This window comes from Cladophialophora immunda, assembly GCF_000835495.1.
Source record: "Cladophialophora immunda strain CBS 83496 unplaced genomic scaffold supercont1.7, whole genome shotgun sequence".
Lineage (NCBI taxonomy): Eukaryota > Fungi > Ascomycota > Eurotiomycetes > Chaetothyriales > Herpotrichiellaceae > Cladophialophora > Cladophialophora immunda.
Window position 1 is genome coordinate 1,739,718 of NW_015622547.1, and position 12,148 is coordinate 1,751,865.

Here is a 12,148-nt window from a genome sequence, read left to right on the forward strand (position 1 = left end):
CATGTGTACGTCATCGTGTGTAACTAGAAACGCGTCTCGTTGACATTTAAGGAGTGCCTAGTATGTGACACGCGACCTCCAAGATAATAGCACCCACACCGAGATAAGAAAACCCCCCTTTTCAAGCCATGGAATTTGATATGATCCTGTGGCCGTTGAAAGTGACCCGAGACAGCCTGCGCTCTGCGTGCTCCAGTGCGCTGGTGTCCCATTTCCTGCGGCGGCCAGCACAACAAGATCTCTAACCTTTCCTTCCTGCCTCTCTTCTGTGAGATGGAGAAAACTGCAGCATGGAGTGGCACACCCTCCATCAGAGGCTCAACGGAGGCCATTCGCATGTGCTTGCTCACCGCCTCTCTGGTCGGCATTCAGTATGTGACGCCACCTCCATCTCGGCTTCAATGCGAAACCTGTGAAACTGACAAGTGCTCGACAAAAGATTCTGCTGGGGCTTGGAGAGTGAGTTCCTCTCTTGGACAATCTAGCTAGGCTCCGTCAATTGGCCTACGCTGACGGCCGTTGACAGTGACATACGGCACTCCTTACCTCCTCCAACTCGGCCTCACAAAGTCGAAAACATCTCTGGTATGGATCGCAGGACCACTCTCAGGCTTGATCATGCAACCAATCGTTGGGGCTTACGCGGACAAATCAACGTCGAGATACGGCAGGCGACGACCCTATATGGTCTATGGAGCGGTTATCACAGGTGGCGGGTTGTTGCTGTTGGGCTGGACGTCTGAAGTCGTGGGCTGCTTCATTCCCGAGGGCGATATGAGGAAGAGCATTACGATCTTGACTGCCGTCATGTGCATTTATGCCTTGGACTTTTCAATCAATGCAGTGCAGGCGTGTTGTCGCAGCTTGATCGTCGATACATTGCCCATCTCGCAACAGCAAGCTGGATCCGCCTGGGCATCGAGGCTTGTTGCAGCAGGTCATCTGGCCAGCTACTTCATCGGCACCTTTGATCTGGTCACGATCTTACCTCCGTGGATGGGAGGCGATACGCAATTCAAGAAAATGACGGTCATCGCAACGTTAGCTTTGTGGTCCACAGTGGCCGTAACTTGTTGGGCTGTTACAGAGAGAGTGAGACTGCCTAGTGAGGACGACAATACCTCAGTGAAAGAGGTGCTTGTTGCTCTTTGGCGGAAGACTATTCACCTTCCGTCACGCATACGAGCCATATGTTGGGTGCAATTTTGGAACTGGGTCGGATGGTGAGTCAAAATCCCCTTAGAGGTTGGCAGCGAAAGGAGAGACGCTGAAACGAGCCGGTCCTAGGTTTCCGTTCCTGTTCTACTCAAGCACATTCGTGGGAGAAATCTACTATCGCTACGAACATCCGGCCCCCGAACCAGGTGTGAAGGATGAGCACGATGCTCTGGGAAATATAGGGCGACTAGGAAGCCTTGCGTTGGTATTTTTTTCGTTGACCACCTTCTGTGCGTCGGTCATTTTCCCATCCCTGATTAAATCACCCGATGCACCTGGGGCGAAATTTACCCCTAGGCCTCCTGCTTCGATTCCCAAACCTTTCAAGGTGATTTTGGCAAAGGCATACAACATCCAGCCTGATCTCATCTCGGCGTGGAGCATATCGAATCTACTCTTCGCCATCATTACAATATTTGCCCCTTGGATCCGCACACTATCTTCAGCAACCACTCTGGTGGCTGCTTGTGGCGTACCCTGGGCCATATCGTGTTGGGCCCCGTTTGGGCTGCTAGGGATCGAGATCAACAAGATGTCTTCTGGATCGCATGCCAGTATCAATGGATCGACTGTACCTGGTTACACGGCAGTCCGTGGCAGCCTGGATGAGAACTACGACGTCGAGTTGGAAGATGTCCGACAACATCGCAGGGCCTTTTCCGAGGGTGTGCTGCGGCTCAATCATCCCGATGAAGGCGACGCTCATTCTTCGACAGGAGAGGTTGCCGGCGTTTATCTAGGCGTTTTGAATGTTTATACCACCCTGCCGCAATTCGTCGGGACTTTTATCAGCTGGATTGTCTTCACGATCCTAGAGCCGAGCCAGCGTAGCGATGTCGCTGACGAAGATCCCGACCACCATCGGTGGCTTAACTTGAAGAAAAACGCGCCAAATGCAATCGCCGTGTGTATGTTCATTGGAGCATTGTGCTCCTTGATCTCGGCAGAAGCTGCCAGGCGGCTGAAGTACTTGAGTTCATGATGAATACAAACCTTTTTGCTGCTACGTCAAAGACCAGTCTATTGCAGCTATTCCTTTTGATCGGGCTTGCTTTGCATGAAAAGAATGTTAGGATCACTTTCCACGGTACCTCAATCTACATTGGACAACATACTCCTTGGATAAGACCGGACAAATCACTCGGAACGGACGGCTTCATTGCAGAAGAGCCTCAACAAGCATCGCCCCAAATGGGCGTTTTCCAACGCGAGGCTAGGGCTGTGGCTGACTTTGCATCTGTTATACCATTGGACGACGAGTAGGCGATCCCTGTTCGCTCAGCCGCTTTCAGCCCGATGCATCGACCGACCCTGCAGAAGGTTGCCAGTTTCGTTCAGCATTTCCCCTCCAATTCTGGTCCAAGGTCGGCGTCATTGGTTGTGAACTCGACGTGGCTGTATCGGCTGCATTCCTCTGCCTTGGTCCTTTCAAGGTGTGTGTCTCGATGTGCCAAAATGGGTTGACCCCCTGGAACTGGCTTAGGGACACTGAATCTTGCGCTTACAGAGGAGGCTCAACTGCCTCATTGATCACAAAGGTGACTTCGGAAGCGGCAATCTGAAGAAGGCCAGGCATGCGCCACTTGACATGGCCAGGTCCAGTCGACCGCAAACGCATCCGCCTCGCCATGCTACTGCGATGACCCCAGAGTTTTCCTAAGTCCTTCAGATGGGACTCTTGGCCATCGGTAGTGGTGGCACCGGTTCATGCAGGTTTCTATTCGAGGATTCCCCAAGGTAGACTTCTTGTAGGACTCATTGCTGTCATGCACAGCAGAATACGAGGTTCCTGCAAGCCTCTTGAGGCTTCGAATCAGGCACAGCCCCCAACCAAACACTTATCTCCCCCTGCCTCATGCCGCACAGAGGGCAGACAATGCCGTATATATTGCCCTGCTGATCGCAGTGTTCCAGCCTGATGATCTTTACTCGAACGAAGTCCCTCTAAACAGAATCTTTTCCCAAATATCGATAGGATAGCATTTCCACGCTACCACACCACCGCCCCTTCAGCGCTTCAGCCTTATCAAGCCTACTGCCCCAGCAGCCCATTGAAATGGCCAACAATGTCAATTGTATGCCACGGGGCCTTGTTGACAGAGCTGACCTTACTAACTGTCCCACCACTTACTCTCTGCTTGCCTCAATTGCTATTTTCAACGCCGAGGTGGCCCTGCTCTCCTTGATCTTCGGTAAGGCTCTGCGTGCTCGCCCCGAACTATCCATTCACTCAATCCCCATCACGAAAAGCTAATCCGTACTCTGAGTACAGGCCATGAGCGAGTTCGCAGAGCCATAGCCCGATACAACTGCTTCCCCAGCGCTCGATGGACGCCCTTTGCGGGCATCGTCACAACCATTATATCCATAGCGGCCATGTTCGCAGCCACTTACCTCCTCCGGAACAACGGCTTCCGCCCCAACGCCTTCATGCTCTTTGGCTTCTGGACCATGCGGCCTCGAGCCAGCGTGTTTACACTCCTCTTCTTCATCATCGCCCGCGTCTGCTTTGGCCAGAAGGGCAACCAGAACACTTATCTGTGGTCGCTCAAGGACCACACCGTCGAGGACACGCTGCTGAACATATTCAGCCTGCCCTTCGCGCTCTGGTACATCCTGCATCGACCCGACAACTTGGACGCGGGCTCCTGTTCGGACAACACCTCGTACCTGCGCTTCTGGAACTCCTTCTACGCCATCGCCGGCGCCGGTGCCATCAGCGCCTTCCTCGCCGTGGTGATGCTGGGCCACGCCTGTTCCAGGAATCGGAGGCGGGGCGTCCCGGACGTCCTGTATAGCGTGGTTGGATCCGGCAAAAGCGACGCGTCGCTGTCGCCGTTCTGGAGGTTCGTCTTCTCGGTGGGCGGGATCAACATGATCGGCGTGTTCGCCACGAGCTGGGTCATTTGGAGCAGTAAGCCTTCCTTAACCTACACCCTTTTACCAACCCGTCCTCTGGACAGTCTTGTTCAAGCTTTTCCACATAACTGACTCCCCCCCCCCGTCTCTGATAGCCTTCGTCATCAATGCCGGCACCGACTTCTGTCCCGGGAGCGTCGTTGGGGAAGGCATCGCCTGGGGTATCGCCCTCTTTGTCAACGCCCTCGTCCGACCCATCATCGGCGGGCCAGATTCTTCATAAATTAAAACAAGTTGTACCGTGGTGGTTTATCCTTCGGACACGGCGTGCTTCTCCGCTATGTTGATCTGTGACTTTTTTTTTTTTTTTTTTTCAAAGCCTCATCATCGCTGTTGTGGCCGCGTACAACATCTTGTATGCGAATGTACAGAGTCCCTGGCGCCCAAAGGCGCATGACTCGCGGTGTTGCAATGTTGTGACATATGGTTCCCTGAAATTTGGCCGGTGAGCGAGAATCTTTGGTTATGTGGGTAGACGCATGGGTTATGTACAAGACAGATAGAAATACGTAAGGCATCCTTCTAATAGGGCCAAAAAGAACCCTGGGAGCCCGTTCAGACTACTGAGTACCTACTTATATTCACAGCATCACAATTCTGGCATCGGGGTGAAACTTCACCTGTCCAACATCAAAGGGGCGAGACACCCTCTATGGATCTACGGTGCCGGCGTCACATCACTACAGGCCATGGGAACTGCTTCCCGGTGTGTAAAGGAGGGGAGCAAAAGGGAAGGGCAGGGCAGGGCAGGGCAGGGCAGGGCAGAGAAGGGAGCGACTCGACAGCTCTACAGCCGATGATGTTCAGAAGATTCATTTTTGTGATTCGTGCGGATGCATAATGAAACATTTCTGCGCTTGGGAAGCTCGCAACGAAAGTAGTCATTTGCGCCCAATGTACCTTTTCCGATGAGTGCCGTGCCGCAGAAGCAATTGTTTCCCTTCAAGTATCTCACTCTGCCCACCATTTCCTTGCGCTGAGGGCAGGGTGTTCGAAGGGGCCCAGAGACCTGACAGTAGCAGGCAACGTTGTCTCAAGCAACCACTTCCACATACCAGGTATGAGGTGGATTACAACATCCCTCCCTCTCACACCTTGCATGCTCTGAGATTGACATTTCCCCGCTTGCCTCTCTTTCGTGACTGATCAATCATGCTCCTACTCCGTCTCTCTCAATCAATCCATCCAGCATCTGCAAGGAGACCTTCCGGCTTTAGAACCACCCACCACTTCCCCAACGTCCATGCAAAGGTGAACAACTCATATCGAACTTGGGTAAAGCATGATCCGCACGCTCGCGCCGAAACTCTGGGGTGGAAGGTTATGTCGGAATTTGGCACGCACGATGCCGCTGTTGCCGTGAGGACGGGTGACCTTGCCCCAGATCACGCGGATTTTGCTGGCTTGGCGTTCCCGCGATGCGCGGTAGACATATGCGACGCGTTTGCCGAGATAGAATCTGAAAAATGTCATGAGTTAGTGGACAAAGATCGCTCGAGTTCTGCAAATGAAATGATGGGTTTCCCGAACGACACGCCATCCATAGACAGTATGGTGGGAAGATGAGGCGAAGGAGGAGTGAGTGCGCCTCGCAGCTGTGGCTCTAGAGCGAGACAGTTGCGTATTCGAGGCGTGTCGCAAAAGGGATCCCAAGCCCTCGAACTCTGAGCCTCCCCCTCTTTCCCTCTCTCCCCTCTCCCCTTTCTTTCGCCTTGCCCATGGATCCGTGAAGCCAAAATGATAGAGATAGCACGATGATCGGAGAAAGGTTGAAACATACTTTGCAGCATCCGTATCGTCGACACCTTCAATCTTGACCAGCGATGTGTTGGGATCCGTGTTGCGCTTGCCGCGCCGGTAGGAGAGGTGCTTGCCCTTCACGTATACTAGATAGCCCCAGGATGGTCAGCTTTTGGTTCTTGTACATTCTCCTGCTGCCTTGCCGCTTGCAATAATGTCACATTCCAATCCAATCCCAATTGTCTTTTCAGCCTTCTCTACTCGGGGATATGAGGAAGAGTGCGGCCTAGGGGGATGCACGTACATCTGTGACCGCCGGCGGAGGCCATCTTGACGGCGTGTGAACTGATTGACGAGAAAAGGAGAGCGCGAGTGGGAGGTGGTCGATTGTTCGGATGTCTTGTCGACTTCAAAAAGTTGGTGGAGGTGACTGCGGTCGTACCTGCGAAAATTGGGATTGTGTGCCACTAGTCCACGTCAAGCCTAGTCCGCCAAGATTTTATTGTCACGTGACCAGTATCGGATTTACTGATTGTCCCGCCGACATTTTCCCTTTCCATATCGAGGCCTTCTGCTACGATTACTCCTGCTCGCTTCCGAGGCGTCGGTCGAGGAAAATCGTCCGGGGTCAGAGGTGCTGCCATAACAGGCTAACAGCGTTGTTCCTCGGCAAACCAGCGGCGCGATTTCTCTTTGAGGAACCCATTTTCCAGCTTGCGAATCTACGACCATCTCCACTGGGAGAGGTTAGCAAAGATGACGGTAAGCTGCTCGGGACAGGCACTGATGAACACAAGCCAATCCAGAGAGCTCAAAGGCCTTCCAGAAATTGTCCAGACTTAGCAATCGGCAGCATCAAGGCGATTACATAAGGGTGCAACAGTGACGAAGCAACTCAATCTGCTCAGACAGGCAAACGCGAGGACAGGGCCAGATGGGCTCTCTCGGGGCAAAGCCGAACATTCCGTCTGGTCAAGATGGCAGATGCGCTCTGGATAGGCTAGGGAAGGGGCACCAAGCGGAGGGTGCTTCAGTAATAATGGATTGTCAATGCCCGCCACGGTCGGGATGCTGACTGATTAGTGACGAAGGGGTTGAGCACATGGTCGTGCACAAGCAGATATATTGATTGAGATTGACCGTGCTCCTGCATCTGGGCTGCGTGAGGTGTCTCTGTCGTTTCGATTTCTGTCTCGTCTGTAGGCCCTGCGAACCCCGTGTTGGCTTCGTACCACTCGAAACGTCGTCGAAACTCGTCGAGATAGGCCTCAGGGATCGGGTTATTACCGAGCCAAACTCCGGAACGTGGTCTCGAAGCATTCGCGGGGCACCAGGGAAGAAAAACTAAGGAGTGAGAGGAGGGAGGAGCTGCTTCAACTGCCCAGGGCCTCGCTGCCTCGCTGCCTCGCCGCCTCCGCCTGCGCTCCCGCCCGCCTGAGGATCCTGCGCTGTTCTCTGCCCCACCATCGACCATCAAGCATTACTCAACTCTCAGCCCAGCAATTGAAGTGGCACTCATCAATCAACCGCGGCGGAACTACTGACAGCATCTAGAGTCCGGCTCCCGCAATCATCGCCCATTTCTCCTGTTGTTAATTCCGGCTACCAGCACAGCTTTGTCACTATTGCGCCGCTAATCGCCCATCCCACCGCATATTGACAGAACACCATCTCAAATAAATTTTTGGTCGACCGCCTCTGTTGATCTCACTCTTCTCTCTATCCCATTCCTTCCCTAGCACTCCCAGCTGCTTCAATCACCATGGCCGACACAATCATTCATGCCGAAGAGCCTGAAAATGCAGGGTGAGTGCAGTTCGATGCGCACCGCAGCGGCATCGGATCCCGCTCTGCCCCCACCCCTCAATGCCCTTCGAAAATTGTTGAATAGTATCTTACTGACGCGGGCGACCTTTCGGCAGCACCATCGAACTCAAGGAGAACACAGTCATAGTCGTGCTCGGCGCTTCAGGTGATCTGGCAAAGAAGAAGACTTTCCCTGCACTTTTTGGGCTGGTCAGTTTCACCTTGTCCTCCCATCGAGTCCCATTGTGTTGAGCAAATCAAGACTAACACTGTGACCACTGCAGTTTCGCAACAAGTTCCTCCCCAAAGACATCAAGATCATCGGATATGCCCGAACCAAGATGGACCACGCTGAATACCTGCGAAGAGTTCGATCCTACATAAAGACTCCTACAAAAGACATCGAGGAACAACTCGACCAATTTTGCTCCATCTGCACGTATATTGCCGGTCAATACGACCAAGATGAGCCTTTCCAGGTCTTGAACAAGCATATTGAAGAGATTGAGAAAACCCGCAAGGAGGGCAACAGAGTCTTCTACATGGCCCTGCCTCCTAGTGTCTTCATCACAGTCTCCGAACATCTCAAGCGGAATTGCTACCCCCAGAAGGGCATCGCCAGAATCATTATCGAGAAGCCTTTTGGCAAGGATCTGGGCAGCTCACGGCAGTTGCAGAAGGCGTAAGTGACAAGCTTGTGGGATCAGCAACCGCACCCAGACTAACCTCTGTTTTCCACAGCCTCGAGCCCGATTGGAAAGAAGAGGAGATCTTCCGTATTGACCATTACCTCGGGAAGGAAATGGTGAAGAACTTGCTCATCCTCAGATTCGGTAACGAGTTCCTCGGAGCTACCTGGAATCGCAACCACATCGACAACGTACAGATCACCTTCAAGGAGCCCTTTGGGACGGAAGGCCGAGGTGGTTATTTCGACGAGTTCGGTATCATTCGTGATGTCATGCAGAATCACTTGCTCCAGGTCTTGACTCTCCTCGCCATGGAAAGACCAATTTCTTTCTCCGCCGAAGACATCCGTGACGAGAAGGTCAGGGTTTTGAGAGCCATTCCCGCAATCGAGCCCAAGAACACCATCATTGGCCAATACGCCAAGTCTCTGGATGGCACCAAACCTGCATACAAGGAAGATGACACAGTTCCCAAGGACTCGCGGTGTCCTACGTTCTGCGCGCTGGTAACATTCATCAAGAATGAGCGCTGGGACGGTGTGCCTTTCATCCTGAAGGCTGGTAAGGCTCTCAACGAGCAGAAGACCGAGATTCGGGTGCAATTCAAGGATGTCACCTCGGGCATTTTCAAGGATATCCCTCGCAACGAGCTTGTTATCCGCATTCAACCCAACGAATCAGTTTACCTCAAGATGAACTCGAAGCTTCCCGGCTTGTCCATGCAGACGGTCGTCACCGAGCTGGATCTCACCTACCGTCGCCGCTTCTCCGACTTGAAGATTCCCGAGGCATACGAAAGCTTGATTCTCGATGCCATGAAAGGCGACCATTCCAACTTCGTGCGTGACGACGAGTTGGATGCCAGCTGGAGGATCTTCACCCCGTTGTTGCATTACCTGGATGCAAAGAAAGACATCGTGCCCATGGAATATCCCTATGGTAAGCCACCACCTAGACAAGACTGCCGAATTGCAACTGACATGGTCTCTCAACGCAGGCTCTCGCGGCCCGGCCGTCCTAGATGAGTTCATCGCCGCCTACGGCTACAAGTTCAGCGACGCCGCTGGATACCAGTGGAACACGCAGAGCACACCCAACAAGTTGTAGACTCGCCCGAGGAGCTGCAGTCTCATTTATCCTTATCTACACTCATGTCGTTGGACTGTTCATGAGCGGGCGAGCTTGCGTACTTCAAGAGCGATCTTCTGGGTAGCACGTGAAAGCTCGAGTTCCGGCTCTGCCTCTGATGTTGGCTAGAGGTCTCGACGACCGTTGCGTTGGGGAATGGTGCAGAATACGAGGGACAGCCGCACGCTACAGTGTATGCTTCTGTATTGGCGTCAGCGAGTGGCACGGGCAAGGCAGGGCTGGCATTGACACTAGGACGAGTACCAATCAATTTCTAGCACCAACGTGATGCACCTGGGCAGTACCTGATAGATAGACACAAGCTACACATACAGTCTTTTTTCTGCATAGACCAGCAAGGGAAAATCCAGCGGAGTCCGGGAGTGCCATTCTTTTCCCCTGCTCGATGGAGGATACCCAGGCACGTTGCATCCTGTGGAATCCTGTAGAGCACATGTGGACTTCCGAGTAGTTCGACGTACTCTTGGTCTCTCTACGCTGTCTTTGCCATAGGTTTGTGAGATGGTCACCGCCACAGCCCCCAACGTCCAGATATCCAAATATCCATACATGTCCATATGGAGGCCAAACATGACATGGCATGCATATGGATGGGCCTCGCGCGAACTTCTGGTGCCGCCCGCATTCCGACTTGCCTCTCCTAACAGGGGGATCGAAACTTCATTTTCATTCTCATTCGAACAGCGACGTCGCTGGCGCTGGCGCTCACGGAGCTCAGTAGAATTTCGTCTCTCGAGACTCCCGAAGACGGCAAAAGTTGTCCAAGACCCTGGGTACGGTGGGTGGTGGACTCGGGTATGTAGCCCAGGCCATGCGTGGACTCGAGAGGCCCGTCCGTCCCTTTCGGAGATGGGCCTGGTAAGTAAGCGTGTTCTGATATAAGTTGCCCTAGGGTGGTTTGGTTGTCGATGGATGTTTGATCCCGTATCGTCGTCCCGTCAATGCCGTCTGCACGCTCACAGGCACTCGTTCCATTAGATTAGACGGGTCATGGTTGGGGGAAATAAGTATGACACCTATCGTCTTTCTTTAGCTGAGCGCATGGCCATTTAGATATATGTTGGAACCAAGCTCCTCCAAGGCTCGGGGCATTTGAAATTTGTGCGTGGCATCACTTTCACAACTAAAAAGGCAATGGCGAGTGCGAGTGTAGGTGTCAGGTCCACGGCAACTCTCTCGATAGATCTGACATGCTGGATCCCGTGTGGGAAAGGAGCTCCTGAATATTAGGGAAGCTTGTTCCTTGGGGGTTTCTTCCCGGTCAGTCAGCCCTTTTGCGAGGTGTTGGCTCGCGCTGGGAAAGTTCGTGGCGGGCTTGTCGCCGCCCAGCACAATGTCACTGGAGCTGTTGATTGCCATTTCCCAAAGGGTTTCGGAATGTTCGAACCTCCATTCTTTGGAAAGGGGGAACTAGGGCCACACTCACAAAGAGCGGGCTCGTGGTAGACATCCTCGCCGCAACCAACAAGGTGTGAGCTTGTTGCTTTCCCAGGCGCAGTCGACGGAGGAGAAGAGACCCTTGTGTTCGCCGTCCTGCTTCTTTCTTCCGCTCAAAGGAGTATTGTCGAGTTTGACTTACCACGTGTCGCACATATATCGTTCACTGGCCACACCGTTCTTCGTTCTGGGATGGTAGACTCTTTTGTGTATTGGTGTCTCAAATACCTTGTTTCCAGGGACCAAAGAGCCCCGTTGGCCGTTAGATATACCGTGACCTTCTGCAGAGTTTGTTATTGGATGGCAGCAAGGACTGGGATGTCGTGCATTGCCAAGTTTGACCATGGAAGCTATTTCCGGGTGTGGTGTCCTGGTGATAACGAATACTCACAAGTAGTCGGGAGGATGGGAGACACGCACGACCGGGCAGAATACCCAGGTAGGTACGTAGATCTCCAGGAGGTTGTTGCAGAAGATCCGTCCCAAACAAGCTTCGATACTCATGATCATCTGCTACAGGCGTCCGATACGAGGGATCCTTACCAGCTTTGGAGGGTGATGTCAGAGTGGCTTCTCACAATGGTGATATCGATACCAGCCACATGGCAAACAGTGCAAACTGCCGTAGTTAGTGAAGGGACGTGGTGGTGGCTTACGGACCTGTGCTGTAAACGCCCAACAAGCTCGCTTGTGGCTGTACTTGTAGGGCCACAGTCTGGGCGATACTGGGGTCTGGGTAGGGCCCTCCTCGCCATTGTCTGAAGAGCTCCGGACTTTTTGTACCTACGAAAGTATCTAGTTTTGTAGCAAAAGTCAAGTAGCTCGGTGGGTAGGTTTGCAAATCATTGGCTCTGTTCCTGGCAGGGGGGCCCATCCCGCAAGTGGGCTGAGATGGAGCTCCGTTGTACCAAGCACAGAAAAAATAATGAAAAGCCATTTGCGAGAGCAAAGCATTCACTCGGAAGCCCCGGGTGGCAGACACAGGATTTTATGCCTGGGCAGATGGACAGCAGCAAGCTTGTCCCCCTCGGTTCAGGATTCCGAACGAAGGATTTTGCAAATAGTCCCAAACGATGAGCTTCCTGTTCGGTCCAACAAGGTTAAGGTTGGACGGATCAGCCACGGAAGATGCAGCATGTCTCAGAAGTCATGATGCAAAAGGTGCTTGGGGACAGCGGGTCGGCTGCATG

The 12,148-nt window shown here is 53.0% G+C and overlaps 5 protein-coding genes across 7 annotated transcripts; 3 read left to right on the forward strand and 2 right to left on the reverse strand.

Moving 5' to 3' along the window:
• Nucleotides 1–106: 106 nt before the first annotated feature.
• PV07_11357 lies at nt 107–3,264 on the forward strand. Of its 3 annotated transcripts, XM_016398786.1 has the most exons (4): nt 197–371; nt 440–459; nt 527–1,223; nt 1,288–3,264. In XM_016398786.1, the coding sequence occupies exons 1-4, from the start codon at nt 274–276 to the stop codon at nt 2,198–2,200; spliced, it is 1,728 nt and encodes a 575-aa protein (XP_016243348.1). In that variant the 5' UTR covers nt 197–273; the 3' UTR covers nt 2,201–3,264. The 3 variants fall into 3 exon arrangements, with proteins under 3 accessions (XP_016243349.1, XP_016243350.1, XP_016243348.1); XM_016398787.1 differs by having other exon boundaries at nt 107–459; XM_016398788.1 differs by having other exon boundaries at nt 107–371; nt 440–1,223.
• Nucleotides 3,265–3,274: 10 nt separating this feature from the next.
• PV07_11358 (uncharacterized protein) lies at nt 3,275–4,450 on the forward strand (the record flags this gene model as incomplete). Its single annotated transcript, XM_016398789.1, has 3 exons — nt 3,275–3,410; nt 3,491–4,132; nt 4,233–4,450. 3 exons carry the CDS (start codon nt 3,275–3,277, stop codon nt 4,358–4,360), a joined length of 906 nt encoding a protein of 301 aa, XP_016243351.1. The 3' UTR covers nt 4,361–4,450.
• Nucleotides 4,451–4,934: 484 nt separating this feature from the next.
• Nucleotides 4,935–6,304, reverse strand: PV07_11359 (60S ribosomal protein L33-A). The gene is made up of 3 exons (XM_016398790.1): nt 6,182–6,304; nt 5,918–6,023; nt 4,935–5,596 (listed from the first exon to the last, which is right to left on the reverse strand). Exons 1-3 carry the CDS (start codon nt 6,204–6,206, stop codon nt 5,398–5,400), a joined length of 330 nt encoding a protein of 109 aa, XP_016243352.1. The 5' UTR covers nt 6,207–6,304; the 3' UTR covers nt 4,935–5,397.
• A 743-nt stretch (nt 6,305–7,047) lies between these two features.
• Nucleotides 7,048–10,091, forward strand: PV07_11360 (glucose-6-phosphate 1-dehydrogenase). Its single transcript, XM_016398791.1, has 5 exons — nt 7,048–7,683; nt 7,800–7,893; nt 7,968–8,365; nt 8,425–9,311; nt 9,370–10,091. The coding sequence occupies exons 1-5, from the start codon at nt 7,640–7,642 to the stop codon at nt 9,477–9,479; spliced, it is 1,533 nt and encodes a 510-aa protein (XP_016243353.1). The 5' UTR covers nt 7,048–7,639; the 3' UTR covers nt 9,480–10,091.
• Nucleotides 9,993–11,682, reverse strand: PV07_11361 (uncharacterized protein). Its single transcript, XM_016398792.1, has one exon. The coding sequence runs from the start codon at nt 10,878–10,880 to the stop codon at nt 10,551–10,553; it is 330 nt and encodes a 109-aa protein (XP_016243354.1). The 5' UTR covers nt 10,881–11,682; the 3' UTR covers nt 9,993–10,550.
• Between the last annotated feature and the right edge of the window lie 466 nt (nt 11,683–12,148).